Here is a 26,751-nt window from a genome sequence, read left to right as displayed (position 1 = left end):
ATCATGTCATGTCAACAAATGGAAAAGTAAGCCAGCGGTTTATTATCATGTTAATTATTGTGCTTTTCGCACCAACAGCAGGGGAGCTGTTTACCCCAAATACCATGCTTTTACATATTCTTATGTAATTGAAAAACTGGTGCTTTAATCTAAAATATAGTCAATAATTTTATTGATTCTCATTTGCTACATAAATCTACAGCATTATAAATAACATAAAATATTAGATCAAATTAGCGCAGAATAACCTTTGCGTTGCTGTCCACGATTGCGTCAGGAATCAGACAAATTTACACAAGCATCAACAAAAGAGGTTGTTAAAGGGTTAGTTCACTCAAAAATTTTAATTAGCCCATAATTTACTTACCCTCAAGCCATCCTAGGTGTATATAACTTTCTTCTTTCAACCAAACACAATCGGAGATATATAAAAAAAATATCCTGGCTCTTCCAAGCTTTATAATGGGGGTGAATGGTACAAAAAAATGTTTAAGCCCAAAACAGCATATCCATACATCATGAAAGTAATCCATACGGCTCCAGGGGGTTAATAAAGGCCTTCTGAAGAGAAGTGATGCATTTTCATAAGAAAAAAAAAATATATATATATTTTAATTATTACTTTATAAACTATAATCACTGGCTTCCGGTAACAGCCGAACGCAAATCGAGTTCATGCAGAAGAGTGACCTCTGACCCGACGCATGACATAGGATGTAGGAGTTACACTACTCCTACATCCTATGTCATGCGTATTTTAATAATTAAAATATATATATATATTTTTTTTTTCTTATGAAAATGCATCACTTCTCTTCAGAAGGCCTTTATTAACCCCCTGGAGCCGTATGGATTATTTCATGATGTATGGATATGCTGTTTTGGGCTTAAACATTTTTTTGTACCATTCACTCCCATTATAAAGCTTGGAAGAGCCAGGATATTTTTTTTATATATCTCCGATTGTGTTTGGTTGAAAGAAGAAAGTTATATACACCTAGGATGGCTTGAGGGTGAGTAAATTATGGGCTAATTAAAATTTTTGAGTGAACTAACCCTTTAACAACCTCTTTTGTTGATGCTTGTGTAAATTTGAGCTTTGGTGAGAAGCTTCTCGCGGTTCAAACGAATAGTGCTGGGCAACAAACTCAAGCTCCTCCAACATTTCTCTTTAAAAATTCAAATTTTAGACTTCTAACCAGTGTTTTGTTTTGCTCTTTCCTCTGCGCTTCCGCGTTCGTCACAGCTACGTCATGCGTTGGGTCAGAGTTCAACTCTGAAAGTGCTGAGCTGAATTTTTGTGCCATCTAGTGGTTTAAAAGAGAATAAAGTCTTATAAAGCCTTTTATCCCAGTGCGCCTTTAGTAGGCTACCCTGATAATGAAAATTGAGTGCATGTTTCCAATGTATGTAGGTAAGGACTACAAAAGCCTGACATTGGGGTGGATATGGTATAAAGTTAGAGGAGAGAGAAAAAAATTACCCCTCAAAAAAGTCAGTAGCCTAAAAAGCTTTCTATTCCTGACTCAGAGTTTATCAGTCTTCATTTTTTTCACTAAAGTTAGCTTCATCCGAGCAGCGCTAGCAAGCAGTAATGAATGTCATGCACTTAGCAGTCTTTAGATGTAGGGGCGTTGCGTTTACATTTTAAAGAGACAAGACAACTAGCCTAAAAACCCAACAGACTTCAATCACATGAATGATTGTAAATAATTGATTCATGGAATTTACATAATCCTAACTGCCTGAATTTAATGAAAACACTCCCCTAATTTAAACTGCCCTCTCTCTCTTCAATATAGCATTTGAAAGTTTGATTAATTCCAATGAAATTGTTTGTTTGTTTGTTTGTTTCATTCAAATAACATTGTTTATTTTCACATTTCATCAAACTTTAATTAATTTCAATTATTGCTTAAGCCTTAATAGCAAAAAGGTGATATCTTTAGTCGTAAATTTAGTCAAGCGTGTCCAAACATTTGTCAGTAGGGTGTATAAACATAACACACAATATGTTTCATTTTATCTAAATATAAAAATTATAATGCATTCTTGACATCATCAATATACATGTAGTTATTATGTAATTGAGCTAGATGGTTGCTACTCCTTCACAAATGTATAAAATTGCCAAATAAATTCATTCCAATTCAGACAGTGTTCCATCACTTCAAGTTGATAATTTGTTATACACCACTAGAGGGCAAGCTTGATCTCAATTCACATCACATCCGGTACCAGCTGATGGAGACGGGAAGTCATATTGGCTGGTCAGTCGTGAGCGTTTATATACTATACTGTCTATGGTCGTGAGTCTGTTGTATTTATTTATTTGAAAGTATTAATATGGCCTAAGTTTATTAAGTTAACGTCATATGTCTATATACCTTTGTAATGTAATTACGATGTGTTCAATTAAAATGTTGACGTTGTGTTGAGGGTTTTGAAGATGTTGTTTTATTGACAGCACATTGATAATCGTACAGTAAGTTATGTTTTCTTTGAAATGTTGTCGTATGTTGTACATAAATGGCTTTATCATTGCAGTGGCGAGCACAGCTATGGCTCGGACTCTGTTTGGCGGTGCTTTATCAGCTGTTATTCCCCTAAATGCCAAGGATATTAGGTAATTATATAAAACAGCATGTTTCAGGAACATAGAAATCTAACTAGTGTATTTCCAAAGTCAACGTACACATGTCACAGAACGTCAATTCGATATTAATTTTTTTCTCGATTGCTAACACACTGATTCAGTTGGCACAATTGACAAACCATTCATTCATTTCTCAAAACAAAGAACCATTTCTCAAAACGTTTAACACATTTCACCTGTTTTCACACACATTTTAATATTCTGAATGATTTGTGCAAAGCTCTAACGTTACACAAAAATGCCCTCATTTTACACAGGTTTAACCATGTTCTCATTCATAAAACACATACTATAATTAACTCAAACATCACAATGTAAACTCACAAATAGGACACATTTATCCACGAGTAGCCTAAACATTATTAATCACCTGTGCTCCTATTTATATTATCCTGAGATTCTGATTAGTGTGCCATCAGTTTGCTACTTAATTTTTAATCATGTATAAATATGTGCTTTTGCATCCTAACACTGGGGCGAGAGAGAGCTGAAAGAATCATCTACAGGGTCTTTATACTACTTACTCATACAGTAAAAGTACAGTACACAGTAACAGTACTTTATATGAGGGAACTTTCACTATTCTTTATTCAGAAAAATGTAGCACATTTACACCATCAAACTCGTGATTGTCAAATTTATTTGTAGCCAATTTGTTTGAAGTAGAGAAAGACCAAGAAACTGCTAGTACTGTAATGAAATTTGACCGAAGGTGCAGAGGATGCTGAAAGTATTTCTTTCTTTCTTTCTTTATTTACTGTACTCTAATTGACAGTATACTGTATTGTTGAATACCGAGTATATATTTACTTCTTTGGTATTTGAACTTTTCTTTTCTTGTGCTTTTCATCAACTGTAAGATAATTTTAAAGTAGTGTAATGAAAATGAACTTTTCCTAAAGCTACTTGTTTTATTTTACTGTATCTGCACTCTTTCATTTACGTTGTATTCTGTATTAGACATTGAGCTGTAAAATAATTCGCAAGAAGAGGTTTTTTTTTTGCAGTAATGTGAATCAATCTCACTAGTGTTCACTGGGCAGGAAGACAGTCTGTGTATTTGTTAGGTTTTGTATGTCATCTGAGGCCAAAGTTTGATTCTGACAAAAGAGAATATGTTTTTGACTTAAACATTTGATTTTGATGCAACAGTTTGAGGATTGCACAAGTTGGTGTGTAGTTCTGAGATTGTGTTTATAGTTGTGAGAAAATGGTAAATTGTTTCATAAACTGTGTTATAGCAATTGAGAAAAACTGTAATACGTCAGTTGCTTATGTGATCATTCATATAAAAAAAAAAAAGTCTGATTATTATCACATTGCGGTTGCGGCCATCTTTTTACAACCACTCGTGGGTTTGCATGTTGTGACTTTAAGCTTGAGTTTACCTAATATGTATAGTAAAGCCCATCATTCTCTTTCCTACTGTCTGCAGTGAACTGAGGCAGATCCCTGATAATCAAGAAGTGTTTGCTCACTCTCAGACAGATCAGAGTATCATCATTGAACTGCTGGAGTACCAAAGCCAAGTGCAGGATGCTGAAGCAGCCAGGTAACATGTACAGGCTTGTTGGATATAAAACACATAGGACCCTGGTGTTATAGCAAACCCAAGGGCCCCTTTCTTAGTAGACTACCTTGGTGCCACAATGTTTTCCACCACAGAAATCTTTTTTTTTATATTTTTTTTATCAAATCAAAATGACTGCAACACTGTTTCTACACTACACGCGTCCTCGAACACATTAAAGTAAACGTTCCAAATTAATTTGTTGTCTGTTGTCGGTAGCTCAAGCGCGTAGATCAAGTGTGTCAGAAACAGAACGTAGTATCCGTACTAACTGATGGTGACTTGGTGGGTTCAATGTGCTTTTGATGTGCCGTTCGCATTCATTCTGGACAGAGTGTGACCTGTCAGTTTACACCAATGCTACTTGAGTACGGTGTATCATTTCCATAGCAACGACTATTTACTTTAGCGTTTCAGTCAGCTTTCTGTAGCGCAGCTGCTGCACTTCCAGGGATAGCCAAACAGACTTAATCACTCTTAAAAACTAGATCTGATCAAGTGGTATTCACCAGATATCGTATAGTCATACAAGCTTGACTCATGCTTTTTTGCTTAAAGGTGAAGACCCAACTCTATGTATGTTTTGTAAGATTCCCCTCTCTGTTAAACATATTTCATTGGACTGTCCTGGGTTTAATACAGGTAGAATGCTCTTTTATGAAGTGATTTCACTTAAGGACTTATTTAGTAAGATTATGCCTGAAAAGGTTTTGGATTTTTTTTAATCAAATGTTAATTTAAAGCTACAATATGTAAGATTTTTGTAATAAAATATCCAAATATCACTTGCACAGTGTGATATATTTCCTGTAGTTGTGTACTTACAATATCCCAAAAGTTCCCAAAGATTTTTAATTTCAGAGAAATTCCAATTTTATATGTATGTTTTTTAATTTTATAATAATGGCTCGTCCCTGTCGCCCTGTCCCACTTGTCGCCTGTCAATGACGTAATATCCGGTTTATCCCTGATTTCCGCTCGTACTGCCATTGTAACCATGGCGACAGACGTGGACAACTGCGTCACGTCTAGCGGCACGCTCGCGCTGTTGTTGTTTCATTCAAACATTATGGACCATGGCAAGCAGACTTTGCGACAAAAGGAGAACTAAAACGAGGATCAGTATCAGCGTGGCATTTTCGAGATGCCGAGAACTCCACGTCCGTGACAAACTTCGACTTGACAGGGCTGGCAGCCATGCAGACGCTCCTGCATGCACTTTATTAGACGGGTGAGCAAATGTACATAAAACAAATCAATGTTATATAGCTCAACATGATGAAATGTTAGAATATGATCAGTATGTTATTCTAATGTTGATCTAGCTTACTGCTAGTCTCATACAGATAAACTAATACATATAATACATTATAACTTTCAACACACTCAAATGCAGTTTAGTGTGATAGTGTAGACCAAGTGAAACAGCGCTGTGTTACCTCACAAGTTTAATTCGTCAAATAAACTGACCTGTGTGTGTAGGAATTCAGCACTTGTGAGTAGTTCGGTAGAATTAAATGTCCTCATTCCTTTATATCCACAGGACTCGCGTGTGGCGCTGATATCTGTCTCATCGCGACCTGCTTCATTCCACAGTCATGTTAAAAACATCAATGTATTTACTCATCCATAAACATTATTATCAGGCATGACGGCAAGTTCCATAATTCCGCTTATGCGTCATCAACCTACGCCTTTGTTATTGTAAGAGGTTAGCGACCCCTAGCAGCGAAAAAAAAATTGATATTGTAGCTTTAAAACGTTTTTTAAAATAAAAAGACTTGTGTTTATGTGCTTGGTTTTATGATATTTATTTGATATTTGTAAATTGTACTTTAATTTTTGCCATGAAAATAGCCTTAGATGCTGACATGGCATTAAATAAAACAATCTAATGTATCTATCCAGGGATAGCAACTAGCATTGAGCGTCTAGCATTCAGTCACAATGGCCTGGTTTCACAGGCAGGGCTTAGATTAAGCCAGGATTAGGCTGTAGTTGAATAAGGACATTTAAATAGCTTTTTTTTAAATGTGCCTTAGAAAAAAAAAACATTTCTGGTGTCCATTTTGAGACAAAACAATAGCCAACCATGACATATTTGAAGTTGATTTCAGTTAATACAGCTTTGTCTGGGACTTGGCTTGACTTGTCTGTGAAACCTGGGTTAAATATCACAATGTGTTTTTTTATATAAAATATGCTTTTGTTTGATGATTGGCTGCCGTTGTGATAATCTACCTAATTAAAGTTTCAATACCAAATTTTTTTTAACACTCATTAATATAATTTATATTCATGGCTTTTCTGCTCCTTGGGAAAACTAATGATATTTCATTCTTATGCCCACCAAGATTGCATTTATTTGATAAAAAAATACAGTAAAACAGGAATATTCAACGAACTGCTTTCTATTTTAATATATTTTAAAATGTTTTTTCTTTTTCTTGGCAAGATAAAGCTCCATTACTCCAGTCTTCAGTGTCACAAGATCTTTCAGATCTCATTCTCATATGCTGATTTTGTGCTCAAGTATTATTAATAGCTAAAATGGTTGGAATGTGTGGATGTTTTTTTATCAGGATTTTATGATGAACAGAAAGATTCAAATAGAAATATGAAATGATAAATAGAAATGTGAATCGTTTGAAGTTATTTAAAATGGCAGTGTCTATAAACTGTCTTTTAAAAGTTTTTATTGCACTTTTGCACATTTACAATCCAAGACGGAGAATTCCTATGTCATAAGGCACACCCCACTTACTTCTAAAAAAGCAAGATTTAAAATGAAATGGACTCATGAATTAAAGATCAGGACACCACAAAAATGCAGTGGTGGAGGAAGTACTGAATCTCAGTACTTAAGTAAAAGTACAAATAACCAGAGACATATTTACTTTAGTAAAAGTAGAAGTACCACAATGATAACCCTACTTAAGTAAAAAGTACCTGATTTTAAATGTACTTTAAGTATTAAAAGTAAAAGTACTTGCATAACAATTTATTCTCTTAATGTCTATATTCTAATAATTAGGGCTGTAACAATATGAATCCGAAATCGCTACACTCAGATCTACGAACCTGTGTCGCGGTGTGAGAAGGCAGAATCGCGACACACCCCTTTTTTGAAGTTAACATTATACAATACAGTACGTAGACCTACACCACAAAACTAGTTGAGGATAAATTATTTAATATTGGGCAATTCCATCGTTATAAACGGGACATTTGCAGTAAAAACTTGAAATATAAATTCTCAGAAAATGCATTTAATACATATTGAAAAATATCAGCATGCGTTTTATATTTAATGGGAAATAACCTAGGCTACACATGCGTTACGGGACACAAAAAATCTTTAACTTTTAGGTAACAAATTTTTATTTGTAATTCTGTGAATTACACTGCGCAAACCAAAAGTAATACCCACCGGATGAAGAAGGGTTGGCCTCCACAGAACATAAAATATTCATTTTATTTTATTTTTCGTGTTCCCATTTATGAGGAAAAAACAATGTTGCAGACGTGACCGCTCTGAAAGCAGCACTAAAAGACTGCTTTAAACCTTTCACTGAGACCTCAAACAGAAAGCACAAAGCCTTTTTTTAAAGTGAATTTCATTTTGTATTAATTGTATCTTAATTTTAATCAATGTTTCATCAACGAATTGCCAGGATTTAATAAATAAGAATTAAATATAGTAGAAAATAGATAATCACGACACGTAGGCGCCGGCGAGTGAACTGAAGCGCGTCTCATAAATGAACCGAAACTCAGCATATAAGGTATCCTACTTGCCTCACAGACCTGATAAATATATCTTTAGACAGCTTTAAATGTGTATTTTTAAACGGAACAATTCAAAACGAAAGAAAACAGACTGCTCTGCTTATGTCATCCGTATGAAATGCGCATTTCTCTCTGGCGCGTTCACTACTGCGAAGATCGCCTATTGTCACCTCATCTTTGCAGCCGACACAGAAAACACTTGTTTATTAATAAACAATTAAAATGTCTCCTTGCTATATTTGACACATTCATTATATTGCCGGTTCTTTGTGACAGCTTTTAGGTGCTTTATTGGCAGCGCCACCAACGCGTCAGCACCGAAAACATGGAGATTTTTTTCAATCCCTGTTTTGGCAGGGGAAAAACTGATCCGAAAATGTAACGAAACGTTGTAGAAATGTAGTGGAGTAGAAAGTATAATAATTGCTGCAAAAAGTAACGAAGTAAAAGTCAAAAGTATGCACTATTGATTCTACTTAAGTAAAGTACAGATACGTGAAAAATGTACTTAAGTAACGAAGTATTTGTACTTCGTTACATTCCACCACTGCTAAAATGGTCAATATTTTGACTTAGAGGAGCATAGGTTTTCCATCTTTCTACTTTGTTTTTTGAATTATTCTCACAAAGGTGGTTTTACATGTCTTCCATTTACATGTGTGAATGTAATATTTTCCCCACCAACATTAGTAAAGTCAAGTCACCTTTATTTATATAGTGCTTTTTACGATACAGATTGTTTCAAAGCAGCATTACAGTGATAACAGGAAAATAAGAGATTGTTTCGTATTTTTACACACAGGAGAACTTCTCGCGAAAAATCTCCACCTAACTCATTATTGAATTATTTCATAATGGAAATAGATATAGATACAAATTATTTCTCTGGTCTGTATTGTGACAGGTATCACTTTGAGGACGTGGCTGCCAGTAATAAAGCAGTAGAGAATGGCTCCTGGGAGGTCAGAGGGCTGGAGCAGCTCTCCCAATCAGAGCTGTCAATGCAGGAATGCAGCTCTGCCTGGCTGCTGTCTGGAGCTCAGCTGGTCTCTAAATTCAATGAGGAGGTACATCTGTGTTCCTTTTTACAATTCCTATTACTAACTTGCATTTCTAGTGGAAATGTTATTGTGTCCCAGACAACACTAAATGACCATAATTATCTTGCCAAAAACAAGTGCTGCATCCCGATTTGCCTACTTATACTATGCCCTAAAAATGGGTACTGTTTTTGTGAAGGAAAAAGTACATACTTTTGAGTGTGTTGCAGAAGAGCTTTGGGACATACTACTTCCAGTAATGTGGGAAGTAGGCGTGCTGAGGGTGACGCAGCATCCCTTGGTGTGGAGCGCCCGAAAAAGTGTATGTGTGGGGGGGATGTTTAAAAATAAAAAAAATTTAAATGTTTTAACAAAAAAAAGACATAAAATTAATGTTATTAATTCGTCTATTCAGTAAAATTAATTTGAAACATTAAAGTAGCCTAAGATACAATAAAAACAAGCGACAATTGTCTCATGACGTCACAGCGCGCACTCGTGAGTGAAAGTCGAGCATTTTACACAGCAACAACAGTCCGAAACGCATTTCTGACATTTTTTGGGAAGCCCAAACAAAATAAAAAGAGATCAAGCCTCGAGCTGGCGGATCAATTATCGGAGGATGAAGCAGACTTGCCGAGGAGGCGGCCTATCAGTAGCAGCCAGGCTGCTGAATAATTAGGCCTATATATATTTTTAATTGGAGATATATTTCTTGTGGCTGATAGGTCTACGAGTTGATTTTTATGTGCTGTCGCCATGCAGCCTGCAGCTGTGTTTGGAGTTTGTGCTTTGACTACAGGCATACATATTACCTGTGTTTATGTGTTTCTTTAATTAATAACCTTGTGACAACACCGATGTTACTGATAACACCGCATATTTTAAAAGAAAAGATATTTGCCAATGATAATCTAGACCTGTAGCACTTATTTTGATTTTTAATATTAGATCTTTCCTTTTCTTGGAACAAAAAGAATGTTTAATGTTAAATTAATATAATTCTTAATGAAAAAAATAACTTGTTACACAGAACTTTTATTAACAAAATGAATAAGACTGATGATATGGTATACCTGTGTTGCAAATAGATGAAAGGTCTTTGGATTTTCCCCTTACTTTAAAAACAAATGTATTTCATTATTATAAATGAAAACACATCAATAATAAAGTAGTACAATGGAAAATTTAAACATCATACTTTTATTAACAAAATGACGGATGATACTCACGTTGTTACAAATAAATAAAAGCTCTTTGGATTGTCCCCTTACTTTAAAACAAATGCTTAGTTATAACTATAAAACAAAGACAAATTCACTTCTATTAAAGGGGTCCTATTATGCTTCTTCAACTTTTGTTAGTGTGTAATGTTGCTGTTTGAGTATAAAAAAGATCTGCAAGGTTACAAAGCTCAAAGTGCTCCCCTGCAAAGAGAGATATTTTAGTTAATAGAATGCACTTTCTAAGAACTACAACGAATGACTAATTTGGACTACAACACGTTTTTTTCCAGGCTTTGTGAAGTCATAATGTTACTTATTTAAATAAAATCCACCCAACATCGTATCTAAAATGTATAAGAAAATTACCAAAAAAACCTACCCCTCTGAAACATCTTGTGAAATCCATGCTTGCAAAGTCTGTGCAGGAAATCCGTTCTGCACGATCCACTTGTTTAACATTCTTAAGCCTCGAAATGGTTTGGAATTAACACCATCCTTAATATTTACACCTGAGCGTGACATTTCCGGAACACGCGGTGTCAATCACAACACAATTGGCCAGCTAACCAATCAGGGGCTTCATCGAAACCAGAACTAATGATGAGTTCAAGTCACCTTTATTTATATAGCACTTTTTACAATACAGATTGTATCAAAGCAGCTTCACAGTCATAACATGAAAATAATACAACAAAGTTTTTTTCTAGTAGAAAATTGCGTCATCGTCCACCTATTACTCAAGGCAGATCAATAATATTGTTGATATTATAATTATAATAATGTTGATATTATAAAAACAATATTATAATATTGTTGGCAGATCTGTAAGGCAGATCAATAATATTGTTGAATATTAAATGTCCCCAACTAACACAGGGCAACAGTGGCAAGGAACCAAAACTCCATCAGGTGACAGAATGGAGAAAAAAACCTTGGAAGAAACCAGGCTCAGTCGGGGGCCAGTTCTCCTCTGGCCAACGAGCGAACAGTGTATGATTATGATTCTGGCAGCATTACAGGTCAGAAGTCAGATTGGATCAGAACATTCAGAATATTATCCAGTTCCATCTGGTCGGAGTCATCACTTCGTATGGAGACGAGTTTGTTGAGGATCAGTGCCGACGGCTGTCGTGTCGGTGAGGCCTTCAAAGGGCCGATGAGGCTGGCACTTCAGGGATGCATTGTGGATGGGTCCAGGCGCAGGTCCACCATCTGATCTGGATACGGCTGACTTCAGTAAACCTCGGAATAAACAGAAAGACTAACATTAGCGTAGATGCCATTCTACTTATGATGTAACGAGTACATCAGGTGTTATAGGAAGTGTCCCCGGTTTCGGCTGACCTAATTTACGCAGCCTAATAATCATTTAACTGATTTGAATTATAGAAATGTATGATGTTCTATATGAATGCCAGGTTCAGAGAGGTGCTGTAATAATGTAAAATATGTGAAAAATAATGTGTTTTTGAACAATCAAGCATGAAACCATATTCTAGTACACCCCAAAAAACAAAATTAAGACTTTGTGAAAGGGCATAATAGGACCCCTTTAAACGAAGAAATGCAACTTTTATTAACAAAGGTTCTCTTGCACTTTTGCCTCTGCCATCGTCCAGTCATCGCACATCACTCTCGTCACATGACTCCTGTGGCTATGCGCTGCTTCTCTTGCTCTGCGCCATGCACCGCCTCAGCCCCCCGCTCAAAATACGTTCCCGCGGCTATGACTACTTCGTCATAATTACAGTACGTCTTTAACGGACCACTCTGTTGCTTAGTCACGTGCATCCTGTCACCGTTCAAACTGCCCTGTCAATCATCTGGTCACAGTTGAAATCTTCCACAATCAATTTAATTTAATTTCCAACCATATCAGAGAGAAATGTAGTAGCACGTTGATCTGCCAGTCGTGGTTCTTTTATGCGGAGAACTCTCCTCATGTGTTTGCAAAATTATGCTTTTAAAAGTTAATGACCAAATGTAGCTTTATAAAAGTTTATAATGCTGTTGCAGATTAAATATAATGTGGATAATGTTATCTTTTCGTCACATTAGATATTGATTATTAATCACTCAAACCCCTCTACCGATAGCCGTTAGAGTGCATGGATCTGCACTTCGGATTCTAACTGGAAAAAGTAGACCAGGTCTACCAGATGCATAGTAGTTCCTGGTATCTTTGGAATACTCATTTCAACATACTACGATTTGGGACACACTAATTGTAATTTTGAATACTAATAGGACAGATCATAGTATGCGAATTGGGACGCAGCTCAGGGTTCTGAGAAACCTTAGTTAGATTTAGACATGACTTAGAATTGCAAAACCTTAGTTAAGCAACTGTATATGACTGCTAATGCTACACTGACTGTAATTTCTTTTATGTTAAGATTTGTGCCTTTTATCAGCTTGAATTAAATGTTTTCACAGGCCAAGAACACTGTGAACATTCACCTGTGCTTGTTCCGCTTGCCACAGTACACTACTGACATCTTAGTGACATTCAATGATCCTGTTTGCATCAAGTGAGTTAATTAAACATACAGGTTAAAGTCACTCCACTCTTAAATTTTCCCCATACACTGGAGGATTACCTATATGTCTTAAATGAAAAATGATTATTAATAATTTATTCACATGGTGTTCATAAATGAAATATAGTCAGGATCTTAATACAAATATCGTGAGGTTTGATTCAAAATCTTCTGTCCCAGTCCCCTCAGCAGCAGTGCCGTTGGAAATGTGGCAGCTACACCATGGACACTACAGGACTTCCAGGGTGTTCTGCAGTCCTTCTGTCTACTTGACCCTGGAGTGTTCGGGTAGATTCTTCATACATATGTTTAATCACAAGAAAGTCTAAATTCCATTACAAAAGACTTTTTTCCAGAAGATTTTAAAATTATGCATTTACAATGACTGAATGAGTTAAAACTTATGAAATATTTTCCTTGTAGTGCAAGGTTTAGCATTTGTCTAATTTATAGATGAGGCTGTGCAAATAAATTGACCATCTTGAATTATTAAAAAGTAAAAATAAATGCAATTCTTTATAAGAAATACAGTGTGTTTCTGAATCATTCTCAAGTTGAGAACCAGCATTTATTACTCAATGCAAATTTATGCTGATTCATTCAGCTGCATTTCTTTGTTGAGTTTTCTTAATATTATCAAAGGTTTGCAGTCATCATTGTCTTTTGTATGCTGATTCAAGCATCTCTATAACTTGACCACAAAACTAATGTTTAACAACTTTACTGGAACTGTGTTGAAACTCAGGTTTTTCCTTAACTCTGAAATTTAAGACACTTCCACATATTCATCAACTTAACTCGGGTTTTTCCTTAACTTTGAAATGTTAGACACTTCCACACATTCATCAACTTTCTTATCATTCGGAAAGAGTGAAAACACTCTTTACACAATGATCCTTTTTTATTAAATTTTTTTTTACCAAAAATGTCAGACCATGTGACATTTATTTTAAAGAAAAATAGCACAATCAAAACCTTTCACAAAAAAAGTTAGGTTTTGAATTATAAACCAATAGGTATAGTGATCAAAATGAAAACAGCATGTATTGTGGCTTAAGTGTAACATCTTCATAAATCCGTTTAAAATGACCATGGGTCCAGTTGATTAACCATAAAAAAAAATATATATAGCATTATTTCCATGCTGATATCACTTTTCATGGTTTGATTATTACAATGACATTCAGACATTTTTAAGTGTGAATTAAATGTGAAAACATGTTTTGTGTATTATCAGTGGTGTATTTCATACTTAAAAGACAAGGACATGTTGCCGTGTTATTGTCATGTATATAGAAAATAGAATAGTCATTCTTTTAAAAGTAATTTATTTTCAAATGATATACTGTCATATGTTACAGACCAATTATGTACCTATATATTTAAAGGCTCTTCAGTAATTTAATGCAGATAATTAGTTACATTAGTTTCTCTAAAGCATCATACACAAGTTCATACACTTTCAGTAGAGCACAATTAAGGCAAATGGTGACCATTATTCTGTGTTCCATTGAATAGTGTCTTATTGTCCTAATATTCTAGGACACTTAAAGGCATCAGCAAACAAGACAAAAAGACTGTTTCTGATGTTATGTTTTAACCATTCAGCTTGAGTGCTACCTCATTCTAACTACTCAAAAGTAAGTCTTTTTCCTTCAAGTCATGATTAATGATTAGCAGCAAGATTATTACAGCTGTCAAGTCAGTCACAAAATGAAAAAACTATTTGTGTTCCAGTCATTCTACCACAATCTCTGTGAGAACTAAACATTTTAGTGATGCACCGAAATGAAAATTCTGGGCCGAAACCGAAAATTTAGGATACAATTGGCCGAAAACCGAAACTGAAGCCGAAAATGGCTTCTTTTAAAAACGTATACTCTATATATATATATATATATATATATTTTTTTTTTTTTTTTTTTAATTGCTTGAATTTAATGGATCTGAAATGAAAAATCACAATATAATAATCAAACTTTAATTAACAGTTACATAACAAAACATAAAATATTTTTAACAATAAATATAAATAATAATACCAAATAATATTATTCTTCAAGTTTTATGTTCCATCAAATAAAATAGTTTTTTTCAATTTTGGAGATTTTTGCAGAACAAATGTTACATATTGTCACTTTTGTGAAAAAAATCCTGTTCGATTTGAGACATAAGTGTTCATTGAATCGTTAGTAAATTGCCTATATTTGGCGTTGATCCGTTTTCAACGCCAAATATAGGCAAATCCACGGCTGTTTTTTTTTTTTCGGCCCGAAACCGATAATGCCATTTTCGGCCGAACATTTTCAGCGGCCGAAATTTCGGTGCACCCCTAAAACATTTACAGTACTTCATGTGATTTATACTACGATAAAACAAAACTGATTCTGATCTAGTGGATCACATTTAACTTTTAGGAAAGTGTAAAAATATATACAATATTTTTAAAAAGAACTAATCATTTAGTCAACACCCTTGGAACGTGTGTCACCCAATCAGAATCAGGATTCAGGAAATGAATTAGCATAATCAAAATGCACACAAAACTTACAGTAACTTTGATTCAACCAGTGAGTGTAGAAATATTATGTTTTCATTAAATCTTTTGCAAAACTTTGCTGGAGTGTGATATATAAAATGATGATCAAATAAATGTTCCATCCTTCTAACAGTAAAAAAAAGTTGCTGCCTTAAATTAAGTCAATTCAACTTAAATTACATTAAACTGACTTAAAAAGATTAGTTGACTCTTGTATAACTTTTTAAAAAATTGCGTAACTTATTTTGATGAGTTAAAGCAATCTAAAAACATATGTTGTCATAACTTATTCATCATATAATTGTTTATAGTGTACATACAGTACACCCTAAAGGAGTTTTATGGTTAATTCCAGTCCTGGCTTCTTGGTGAATGCAGCCTTCCAGCTGTGCTGTTCCACCATATAGTAATGGCTCAAGTTTAGCACATCACTTCGCAGCTCCCATCGTGCATCATTTTTGTTGCATAGCAACATTCTGTTATATCAGAAAGTACTTCTAGTTGAAGGTTGCCAGTTGAAGATTAATGCTTAATAAAATAATGTTTTAATAAAAAATGTTCTTAATATTTTAATATGTAGTAACTGCTTTATAAAAGCAATAAGGCACTTGGGGCCATGCTGTATTGCGAGTATAGTCACTCTGCTGTGCGTTGTGTGACTATATTCAAAATATAGCAAGGGCCTTTCATACCTTAGTGCTTGATTGCTTCTTTAATCAGGGAAACATCAGTTGATATTTTGCTGATGCAGGCAATAGCAAAATGCTAGCTGTAGCTATGGTACAAAGTGCGCAGCTCATTCCAGAAAAGCAGAGAAATTATGGTATGAGGTCCGAGGCGGAAGTAGGAAGCTCCGAGACCTTTATACAAACCGGTCATTCCTTCCTTCTTCAGTGTCTTAGAGAAACAGTCCATGAAACCTCTGTACAATACACCCTGCATGAGAAAAGTACAGAGAGTGAGATAAAGGCCTTCTTTTACCAGTTTTAGCACTTTGTAGGTGAAACTGGATATATGCAAGTGTGTAAATGAAACCAAGGACACAATTTGATAATTACAGTAAAAGTTTGTGGAAAAAAAAGGTATGTATGTTCTTGACAGTTTGCAAGAGATCACCTTGCCAAGATGATCCACAGGCTGGTTGTAGAGTCGAGTGCTGATTACATCAAAAGGAGTCATAGCTAATACAACTACTACACTGCTGATCATACCAGCACTCAGAGCTATTAACCAGCTGCCCTCAGAGAACACCTACAAATACAGAAAGAAAAATAAACTGATTACTAACAAAACAGAGAGTGCTTTCATATTGGGAGTGTTTTCTTCAACAGTTAAGTTTTAATAGGAATAGTTTACTCAAAAATGACAGTTGTCATCAACTATGGATATTGATTGCCCCCCAAACTTGCCTTTCAATGTAAGTAAACATCACAAACTCTTCTGTGAATTGGTGGTGTTAACAGAACTGAACTTGTAGTGTCATTTCGTATATCTTGGGAAGTTTGTAGATTTGTAACACCATTGGAATTGTTTTGCTAATTCTGAGGTCACCCTCAGAAACCCCAACAATACATGTATGTATGCCTATTACAGCAAAATATATCTGCTTCTCATGACTTTTGAGTAGAATTACATTACCATTTAATAATTTGTTGGCCTTTGGCCTTTTTTTAATGTATTTAGATTGTGTTATTGTGCTGCATTAAGCAATGTATTTTGCCATTTCCTAGTTGTTAAACTATTAGGGCTGGTCCGAATACCATTTTTTGAGCTTCGAAGCTTCGGTAGTAATGAACATAGAATATTCAAAGCTTCGGAGAGCTGGACATATTCTTCTCTCTAATAAAGGCAGTATTCTCTATGTGTCTGTCTGTCCATTTGCATTTTGATTATTTCGAGAACCGACGGGAGTGCAGTGTCGCATTTGGTGCAATATAGATAGAGACGCAAGACGCGACACGTTCAGAATTAATAAACTTTTAATAAACTACAGAACATCGCAAGCGGGAAGTGGCGCACCTCACACGGGCAGGGCTTATATGCTACGAGAACGGACACTGCACTAGTGATATTAAACATCTTCCCCATGAACATCACAAAGTAAATACACTCACACGTGTAATGGAACATTTTTATTTCCAATGATCTTCAACATATATTGCAACATAATGTGTCACATGTCTATATTGTGGAATGTGAACAGGATATATGTATGTTTGTACACCTGACATAAGCAAGACACACACAGTAAGACAAATGGATAAGAACCTTTAACTCTTTAGGTATGGAAGATAATTTAGCCAAGGGGGGTTAGAGGGGTCATTCTATTCTAAATGTGATGTGGATGTGGCCATGCTGGGTGAGTGGAAAACTACAGAGAAAAGACCTTGAAGAAGGAGTATAAGAAGGGAATTTCCTGGGCTGGGTGTCAGGTCTTGCTCATGTCACGGGGTAGCTGCTGTGATTTTGTGACTAAGCCTCTTGCAAGAGAATAAATATCTTTTAAAATACAATTTGATTCTTGGCGTCTCTTATGCAGTGATGATGATTGTTTAATGATTATTTTTGCCACAACACACGTAACACACACACACAGGTCTGTTAACTTAAGCAATACTTTTAATAAGGTAGTCTAATATTTTTCTGACTAAAAAATTACTGACACAGTAAAGGGTAGATTTAAATAAAAAAAAAACTATTTAAATAAAGAAAAAAACTAAATTTAAATAAAGAAAAACGTAATTAAGTTAAATTAAAAACGAGATTAATTTAGATTGATAATAACGGGTAAAAAGCGTAATACATTTTGTTTCTATTATTCTATTTTCTACAATGTCAAAGCAACGCAGCTTAACCCAAAATACAAGCTCAGGCATGCACTTCTGTCCACACACACTCCGCTGTTCTGCGCTCTAGCCAGAGAATACTAGCCTGACTACGTCAGACTTCCTACTTCCGCTAATTTCATTTCGCTCTTGTAGTCAGTCTGAGATAGCAGCCTATCTTTCAGTTTTCCACCGGCCTGAAAACAGCCGGGCCAATCAACGAACAGAGGGCGGGCTGAGAGCCGTGACGTAGACGCTGATTGTACCGTGGATGCGTAGATTTACTTCACATAATCTGCAAAAGTCATTCACAGCCATGTTCACTCCGGTATTTCGCTCGATGGTTTAGTTTTTGCATCATACATGCGTTTACAGTGGAAGTTAGATGCGGCTGAGCATGCGCATAACACACGCCATAACCAAACGTTATGTGATTGGCTTACGGGTAACCAATGATTTTAAACTTCAGACAAGCGCCCCCCCGCGAGAGAGAAAACACTTCTCTATTATGCTATGCCAGACTCTGTATACGAAGCAAAGTGAAGTAGCAGAGTCTGGTATTACCAGGCTAAGAGAATACTCCCGTTGCAGGAACACTTTAGTAGGCCAAGAAGAAGCAAATATATTTATTAAGTATAACGAGGTTGGGTTCCTTCAACTGTCCATCCTATTAAAAATGGCTAGGCTATATAAGATAATTGTAAAAAAGAGTATTGTATTTTGTCAGATTTTATAGTGTTGAACATATTCAAGCGCGAATGAGAACCGTTTCGAGGGGGATGCCAGGTGTGCAAAAAAAAACTACACAAAAACGAATATTCGAATGTCAAATTTTCTAATCGAATACCAACCCACCAAACGAATATTAGAATATTCGGGTCCAGCCCTATAAACTATAGGCTGGGATTGCCAGTTTCATTTTTCATTTCCTACGCTTTATAAATGACTCCAAACTGAAACACAAAACAACCTTTTGTTCACCAATCTGGACAACATGACTAGTAGTAACATTAAGTAACTGTCAAATAACTTCCATAATGGGCTTAAACTATATCCATGGCAAAGCCTAAAGCCCTAAATACAAGGTGTTTGCTTTAAACATGTCTTTCAGGACACAACTGTCTTTCCTTTGTTGACATATTTCCTTTTGAGACAAGAAGGTATGGCAGGACAAGTTAGTCATCAAATTTTGGCTATGTTTATGCCAAGGGTGGCATAAACTGTCCTGCCCTACAAAGAAACATTATGATTGAGTTGGACCGCTAAGACTTTACACAGTCAGTGTTTGGGGAACTGACAACCATATTTAAAAGGGGCCAGTTGCATAACAGCCATTATGTCAAGACTGTGTCTTAAGAACTAGTATGACCAACAAGCAGTTAGTTAGGGGAAATCAGTCTTACGGTATCAAATTAGACCAATCTATGTTTTTATGTAACTTACTTTTGATGACTAACTTGTAAGACTAGTCTTGGCGGTTTATGCAACCGGATCCTGGTATTACTCTTTACAGTTTAAAGGAGACACTTCAATACTGTTTGTAAAAACAGAGGTCTAGCCCCTCTTCTATTCTCACTGTAAATAACTCCCAGTTGAAGTGAAATATGCTTACCTGTAGGTCAGTGATAAGCTCTTTAGAGGCAGAGAAAGTAGAGAGCTGAGCAGCTGACCCCACACTGACCCTTGGGACTGCTGCGCTTGCTCCCCTCCACAAACCCAGAATTCCGTACTGTTTGTGGATGGCCAATAATGCATGCATCATTCCCTGACAGAAAGAATAGCAAAGATATACAATAAAAGATATTGACAAACAGGAAATGTTTGTGGTTTTAGATTCAAGCTGGTTCCTATTACCATTGATGCAAACAAAACTACCTTTGAGTATTAGTACATTACCACAAATGCAATGGGATTTAACATTACAAAAAATCTCTACAATCCAAGGATCGGTCGAAGTTCTAGTTCTAGATCAAAGTTCTCACATGACATAAAAAATAAATAAAAAGATGTTATCATAGATGGTACTGTGAGGTCACCATTAACTTACCCTGTGCTTATACTGGTGTCCAACTGCAATAGAGGAAGTGGATTGACTTTGCAGATGTGTCTTTACCTGAAAGAAATACAAATAGAGAGTAGGTAACCTGCTGGTAAACTAAAGACACTTGGTGCTCTTTGTCCATTTTGGAGGACCGTCTACTTTCAGTGTTTGGAAACCAAAAGCATGGAAAACATTGATTCCTCATTACATTTATAAATGATTTATTTATAACGTATTGATAATATAAATGTATTATCATTGTTGCGTGTTATAATAATCATATTTTAATTCTTAATTTATGTAATCATATATTGCAAATATTTAGTTAATTCATTATCCTAATAGGCTGTTTCTCATCTAATCAGAATACAGGCTCGAAACTATCCGTTTCGTTCGCTCCACTGATGCTGTCTGTCTCTTTGCGCTAAGTTATGTAGTTGTCTAGTTTTAACTCTTTCAGTAGGCTACTGCTGCGCGCGTGCACCCACTGCCACCCAGTGATTCCAGTCTCTTATGTTCATGATATTCAGAGTAATCACAGAATATGTCGCCACTAAACACGTGCTTAATCCGTCGTTTACCAGACAGAAACGCAGACAGTGATCGTTACTCACCAGGTAAATAGGACTGCCCATTACAGCGCCCACCACACCGGCGATAGCCCCGGACACTGTGCTCTTTGCAGCGCTGACCCTTCCGTCCGTGTGAATGTAGCCCAAGGACTCAATGATGGCGAAGGACCCCAGCCGGACCCCATTCATAAAAAACTGATAAACCAACCCGGGGACCAAACCTTTCTGAAGACCAGCCAGTCCGTCTATTTTGCCTATCGTGTAAAAGGCGTGAAATACATTCCTATAATACACCTGATAGGTTCCTCGGGTTTTTAGCTCTCCTTGCAATTGCATTCGAGTTTTGACAACCTCCAGCGGGTTTGTAAAAAAACAAGCGCCACACGCAGCGACGCCGCCGAGAACGAAATCCATGTTTCAATCGCGTAATGGCCGGAAACCGGTGATGGACAGGCTGTTTAGTTTGACTTTCAACAAGAAACAGGCCTACTTTTTTTTTTAGCCGAATAGAAGAACATATAATAATAAAGTAGCCTACTTGTTAGGATAACTGACAAATAAAATAATTTTACAGTGCCATTTTTAAGAAGCAGAAGAAGTATCTTCTATAACCCTCCTCCCAGTCATGCGATGCGCGTGGACATTTTGCTGAGTATGAATGTCAGATTGCATTCGCCAGGGTTCGTCTATCATCCGAACACGGCCTTTTAACCAATCAAAACAAAGACATTGGCCCCATCCTTTGTTACATGTCCTGTGATTGGACGGTTTGTAAATTACATCAAGTGACACCTTCAGGCGGTTGATGCGCACTCCAACTGTGTCATCTCACAAAGCCCCCCCCCTCTGTAAAGAATATTCGGTAACACTTTATTTAATGTTCTTGTTACATATACTTACTAAAGTAATAACAGCAAATTATGCATAATTAAAAGCAACTAACCCTAAACCAAAATCTAACCCTACAGTAAGTACGTGAATTAATATTACTCAGTACTGTACAATGTAATTTGTGTAATTACATTGTACAGGGAAACATTAAAATAATGTGTAAATGTTCAAATGTTCATTATTAATGTTTAATACATATGAAATAGTAGACTAATGTTGATGTAAAGAGAACAAAGTAGTGTAAAAACTATAAAACTAGTATACATATTTTTCCATAAAAAGTACAGTGCATAATAACAGTAACATCTACTAATGTTACCAACTTATCAATTAAAATGTACAAAATAAAAGGTAAAGTAGGACAAAGCCACATTAATAATATAATGATCCATATTACTTCAATTACTTGAAACCCTTTCAAGCTGTCCTTTTGTTCCTCTGCCCTTCTCATCTTTCTAAGTCTTTTCAACATTTTTGCCAGTTTAGTCTCAGAATAAAAGCTCCTCTGTGTACTAAAAATGGCTCAAACCCACCATGATACTGTCCATTTGAGATACAGAATTGCTGCTTTACATAAAGGAACAAAAATGTGCCTCTGTCTTTTGTATCTCAAAGGACTTGGTACAACTGATGTGTAATGTAGTTGCAGGATGACAGATCCTTCCCTGATGGACTGATTAAGATCTTATAAATGAAAACTGGCTAACTAAAACCAAAATGATTTATTTCAGCTTCATCATGCTAGATGGCTATATACACTCCTTTCATAGAACATTTGATTGTGTTAACCAGAAGAGAAGAAAAGCAAAACAATCCTAAATATCAATTATTTCTTGACACACACATACACAGAGAGAGCGAGAGAGATAATATTTTATTCTCTTTACAGCAACATTAGTGTACTATTTCATATTCGTATATCTATTATGCAAACAAAGGTACAATTCTTTTAGCTTATTCCAGCACATCCCCATATCTTGTGACTTTGGGATCTTCTACAGGTGTTGCAGGAGTTTGTGGTTCTTCCTCTAAGTGAATAATAAAGAAACAATGGTCAGATTCCTCCATCATGAAGTCCAAAAGTAGCCACACAATTTACATTACAAATGTACAGTCAGCCAGTCATTATCATAAAATAAAATAAACACTGAAAGACCCTGATAAGGCGGTGATTTTTAAGAACAATTATGTGACTAAATATGACATTCTCGATGCTCCTATAGTTTTGAATGTCTATCACTTCAACTCGCTGGCCCCGCTCCGCTTCTGATTTTGTTGATTTATAGACCTCCTAGAAATAATCTATTTTTTTGCTCTGATCTGACTGAACTTCTCACACTCGCTTTCGCCCGGCATGATAGAATCATGATGCTAGGTGACTTTAATATACATGTTGATTCTGATTGCACTGCTGCAAAAGACTTTTTGTCTGTTTTGGATTATTTTGAAGTATCTCAGCATATTGATTTTCCAACACATTCTCACTCTCATACTCTTGATCTGCTCTGTAGTATTTGTATTGACAATGTGCATGTTCAGGGTCATAATCTGGGCATCTCTGATCATAAACTAATTGTCTTTGACTTCTCACTTCCCCTTGTAAAACCAAAAACTAAAACTACCATATCTTACCGGAACCTGAGATCTATAACTGTTGACAATTTCTCTGCTGCTATTGCTGTGTCTTCTCTTCCTTCCGCACTCAATCTCCTGAGTCCTGATGAGATAGTTTCAACCTATGATAAATCTATTGGTAATGTCCTGGATGATCTTGCTCATTTTACCTGCAACCTGCTTTAGTGCAACCATACCTTCCTGCCCGGACTCTTAGATCTAGCAACGAAAATTTGCTTGTCGTCCCCAGGTTTAAACTATCTACTGTGGGTAGATCTACTGAGGGCTTTTAGTGTTGTAGGCCCTAAGCTATGGAATAAACTGCCCCCTAATCTTTGTGCCATCGACAACCTCCAGATCTTCAAATCAAAACTTAAAACTCATATATTTACCATGCTCAATAAATAATCTTCAATTCTATTTCTCTGTCTACCACTCTCTCACCTTTATTTTATTTTACATACTTTGCCGAAATGTATATGTTGCTAAAAAGGCTTATATGTTTGTTATCTTTGACTCATTATTTGTAGTGTGTGCTTGTTTCCATCTGCTTTTCTGTTTGTTTGCTTGATATAGCCTAATAAGCTGATTGCTTGTTTCTTTTGTCTGTCCACTATTTGTACTATTTTGTGAAGCGACCTTGGGTTCTTGAAAGGCGCTATAAAAAATAAACATATTATTATTATTATTATTAAGAAGCAGAAGGATTGTGGGATTGTTTCATCCTGAAAAGTTAATTTTGTGATGACAGGCTGACTTATCTTACATGGGTAGTAGTCTTAAATAAAAAGGTTCCGCAAGGGGGAGAAAAAATATTTTTGTTATTTTCCGCAAAAATAACCTTTTGCCTTATAACTTAGTTTTTAAAAGAACCATTCTTTTTTTATTGTTAAAAACATTTTAATAATCTTAAGAACCTTTTTCCACTGTGTGAATTTTTTGCGCAGTGGAAAAGTTCCATGGATGTGGAACGTTCTTCATGAAACCATTTATGCCAATAAGGAACTTTTATTTTTTAAGATTGTACTAAATTAAGTAGACATGAAATACTGTTCTTAAAAAAAAAAAAAAAATCAACAAATTATTTGGATAAATAGAAATGGATCATCATAAAAGAATAAGAAAAGAAAATGAATCCAGAACCAGTAAAAAAAAAAAAAAAAAAAATTTATATACAACTATTTATCTGTAATTAAATTTTCAACTCTTTATATAGCTTACATATATAGCCACAATATGTCTTCCTTTGTCTCTTGTCGATTAAAAGTAACGTTTGCTTCTGTATTAAAGGTCCTCCAGTTTTCAGACACAAGATGGCGCCAAATAGCTATTGTAACATGCATGGTTGGCATAAAAAGAGAGAGATGGCAGATACAAACAACAAAATGCTTACTAGGAGAGTTTCTGTCAGGAACACTTCCTGTCTCAAGATATAACCACAAGTCTGAGCACTTCATGGTTTCCCAGCGAGTCACTGTATAGCTGAATACTGAGGAGGAAGCTGTAAAGACCAAAGGAAAAAAAATAGCTAACATCACACAAATTATTTTCTTTATAACATTTTTAATTAAACCTACATCCTGTTTATGAAAAAAAAAAAAAAAAAAAAAAAAAAAAAATTATTGCATGATGCATCAAAAAATGCATCAGACTTACCAATAGATAATAGAAGGTTCCACTGAAGGGGATATGGGATTCTTGTCTGAAGTACTCGCTGTGCAAAAAATAAACCTGCTGTGCCTGGTTGAGGATAGTTACATTTTCACCCAAAGCCAAAGGATAAAAAAAAACAAAAACAAAAAACACAATTAGTAAAATAAAATTAAGTAAATAAAATAAGATATAGATTTTTTTCACAGCTCCAGGACATAGCCTAATGGGGTTGTCACAGCAGGTATGTTTTATAAAAGTAACTTTGTCTTAAATGTTTCTCTTGAAAATAAAAACAGTATAGTATGATACACTGTTGAGATTTTTCTGAATCTCTAGAGAAGACGTAAGATTACAAGGGTGTTTTTTTTCTAAGTAAAAATCTGATACACAATGAAACTGATGTAAAGAAAGAGAAAATCTAAATTTGATCTCACTGCTGTGTAAACGGAAAAGATACTGAAAAGAGATATCATCTCATTTGTCATTTACTTTCACAAACACTAAATTGTTCAGACATAACCACTTCTTAATGTGAGTATGACACTAACCCAGTATGAAGCTTGCTGTGCCTTTCATAAAGGCGTAAGACTGACAGGCGGCGTACTGCTGCAAACCCTGAGGACAGTGAAATATAATCACCATGGAATTATTAAGATGGAAGCATACACTGTAGGGAAGACTGGGGCTAGTTGTCACAGTGGATATTCATCAATTTAGTCTAAAGCCCAGTAGCATACATTTGTTTTATCTGTTAGTAGTCTTAAATGACAGTTTCAGGCATCTTATTTAAACAATCTTAAATGAGCTTCGTTTTAGACTAAGCCAGGGGCCCTTTCTGTGTGGAGTTTGCATGTTCTGCCTGTTTACATGGATTTCCCCCACAATCCAAAAACATGCAGTAGTTGTGAATTCAGAGAGAGAGAGAGAGAGAGAGAGAGAGAGAGAGAGAGAGAGAGAGAGAGAGAGAGAGAGAGACTGAGACTGGCGAATTGAACAATGAATGACACAGATAAATCAAATATATAATGAAGGTTAAGAGGTTGAAATGTGAAAGCAGAACAATGTGGGGGTTTTTTTCTTCAAAAACGTCAACAAAATAGTTGGAACAAGAAGTGTGTTTTGTATGTTTACTATATACAGCAGGAAAGCTATTAAATAAATTTTAAATATAGCCAACAACCTGTTTGTGGGCATCATAGAATAAAAATGTTTTCTTCTCAAATTTCTAAATTGTCAAACTGCTGGTTACCATTTTGTTAATTGAACTGTAAAATATTTCCTGATCAATAATGTCTTTCTTTTCATATGCGTCTAACGTTATACATAAAGTAATGGATGAGAGATATTCACGTGAGTAAAAAGTGTGACAGCTAGCCCCGCACTAGGCTACTCTATGAATGGTGAAAATATCATAATCAGCCTGCAGACTATAGGTTATTCCCATAGACTGTAAGGTTATTCCATTAAAGCAGACTGTTATTCAACTCAAATATAGTGTTACAATATAAAACACACGCACCGGGTGCTTTGCAGCAACCGCATCATCAACTTTAGTGAGACCCAGGTTGACCATCCCGCTACAATTATGGACTGTAACCTCCAAATTGGTGTGACCATTGAGGGTTTATTCAACTTCACTTGTTGTTGTTGTGTAATTTCCGCATGTGCAGCGAAGAAATGTTAAAGGAGTAGGCTAACAGATACAGATTCTCTCACAGTGACCTCTTATGGACTGGAGACGTTAATGCATTAGACTTATCAACACGAACATTGATAAAGGGACCAATAAAATAAT

General features: G+C 35.6%; 3 protein-coding genes across 5 annotated transcripts; 1 reads left to right on the top strand and 2 right to left on the bottom strand.

Annotated features, from left to right (window-relative positions):
- Window positions 1-2,198: 2,198 nt before the first annotated feature.
- rangrf (RAN guanine nucleotide release factor) lies at window positions 2,199-13,347 on the top strand. Of its 3 annotated transcripts, none has more exons than XM_082171536.1 (6): window positions 2,199-2,270; window positions 2,548-2,626; window positions 4,092-4,208; window positions 8,920-9,082; window positions 12,718-12,833; window positions 13,002-13,088. In XM_082171536.1, exons 2-5 carry the CDS (start codon window positions 2,562-2,564, stop codon window positions 12,814-12,816), a joined length of 444 nt encoding a protein of 147 aa, XP_082027662.1. In that variant the 5' UTR covers window positions 2,199-2,270; window positions 2,548-2,561; the 3' UTR covers window positions 12,817-12,833; window positions 13,002-13,088. The 3 variants fall into 3 exon arrangements, with proteins under 3 accessions (XP_082027662.1, XP_082027660.1, XP_082027661.1); XM_082171534.1 differs by having other exon boundaries at window positions 2,201-2,270; window positions 12,718-12,812; window positions 13,002-13,347; XM_082171535.1 differs by lacking the exon at window positions 2,199-2,270 and adding an exon at window positions 2,274-2,309 and having other exon boundaries at window positions 12,718-12,812; window positions 13,002-13,347.
- A 785-nt stretch (window positions 13,348-14,132) lies between these two features.
- On the bottom strand, window positions 14,133-22,411 carry slc25a35 (solute carrier family 25 member 35). The gene is made up of 5 exons (XM_082171507.1): window positions 20,841-22,411; window positions 20,233-20,298; window positions 19,798-19,950; window positions 16,477-16,611; window positions 14,133-16,296 (listed from the first exon to the last, which is right to left on the bottom strand). Exons 1-5 carry the CDS (start codon window positions 21,210-21,212, stop codon window positions 16,126-16,128), a joined length of 897 nt encoding a protein of 298 aa, XP_082027633.1. The 5' UTR covers window positions 21,213-22,411; the 3' UTR covers window positions 14,133-16,125.
- A 133-nt stretch (window positions 22,412-22,544) lies between these two features.
- tmem141 (transmembrane protein 141) lies at window positions 22,545-26,711 on the bottom strand. The gene is made up of 5 exons (XM_082171541.1): window positions 26,476-26,711; window positions 25,505-25,571; window positions 24,960-25,043; window positions 24,697-24,804; window positions 22,545-22,717 (listed from the first exon to the last, which is right to left on the bottom strand). Exons 1-5 carry the CDS (start codon window positions 26,527-26,529, stop codon window positions 22,644-22,646), a joined length of 387 nt encoding a protein of 128 aa, XP_082027667.1. The 5' UTR covers window positions 26,530-26,711; the 3' UTR covers window positions 22,545-22,643.
- Window positions 26,712-26,751: the final 40 nt, after the last annotated feature.

Source organism: Leuciscus leuciscus, assembly GCF_965113295.1.
Source record: "Leuciscus leuciscus genome assembly, chromosome: 5".
Taxonomy (NCBI): Eukaryota; Metazoa; Chordata; class Actinopteri; order Cypriniformes; family Leuciscidae; genus Leuciscus; species Leuciscus leuciscus.
Note: the sequence above shows the minus strand (reverse complement) of the source record. Positions and strands in the feature narration are given on the sequence as shown.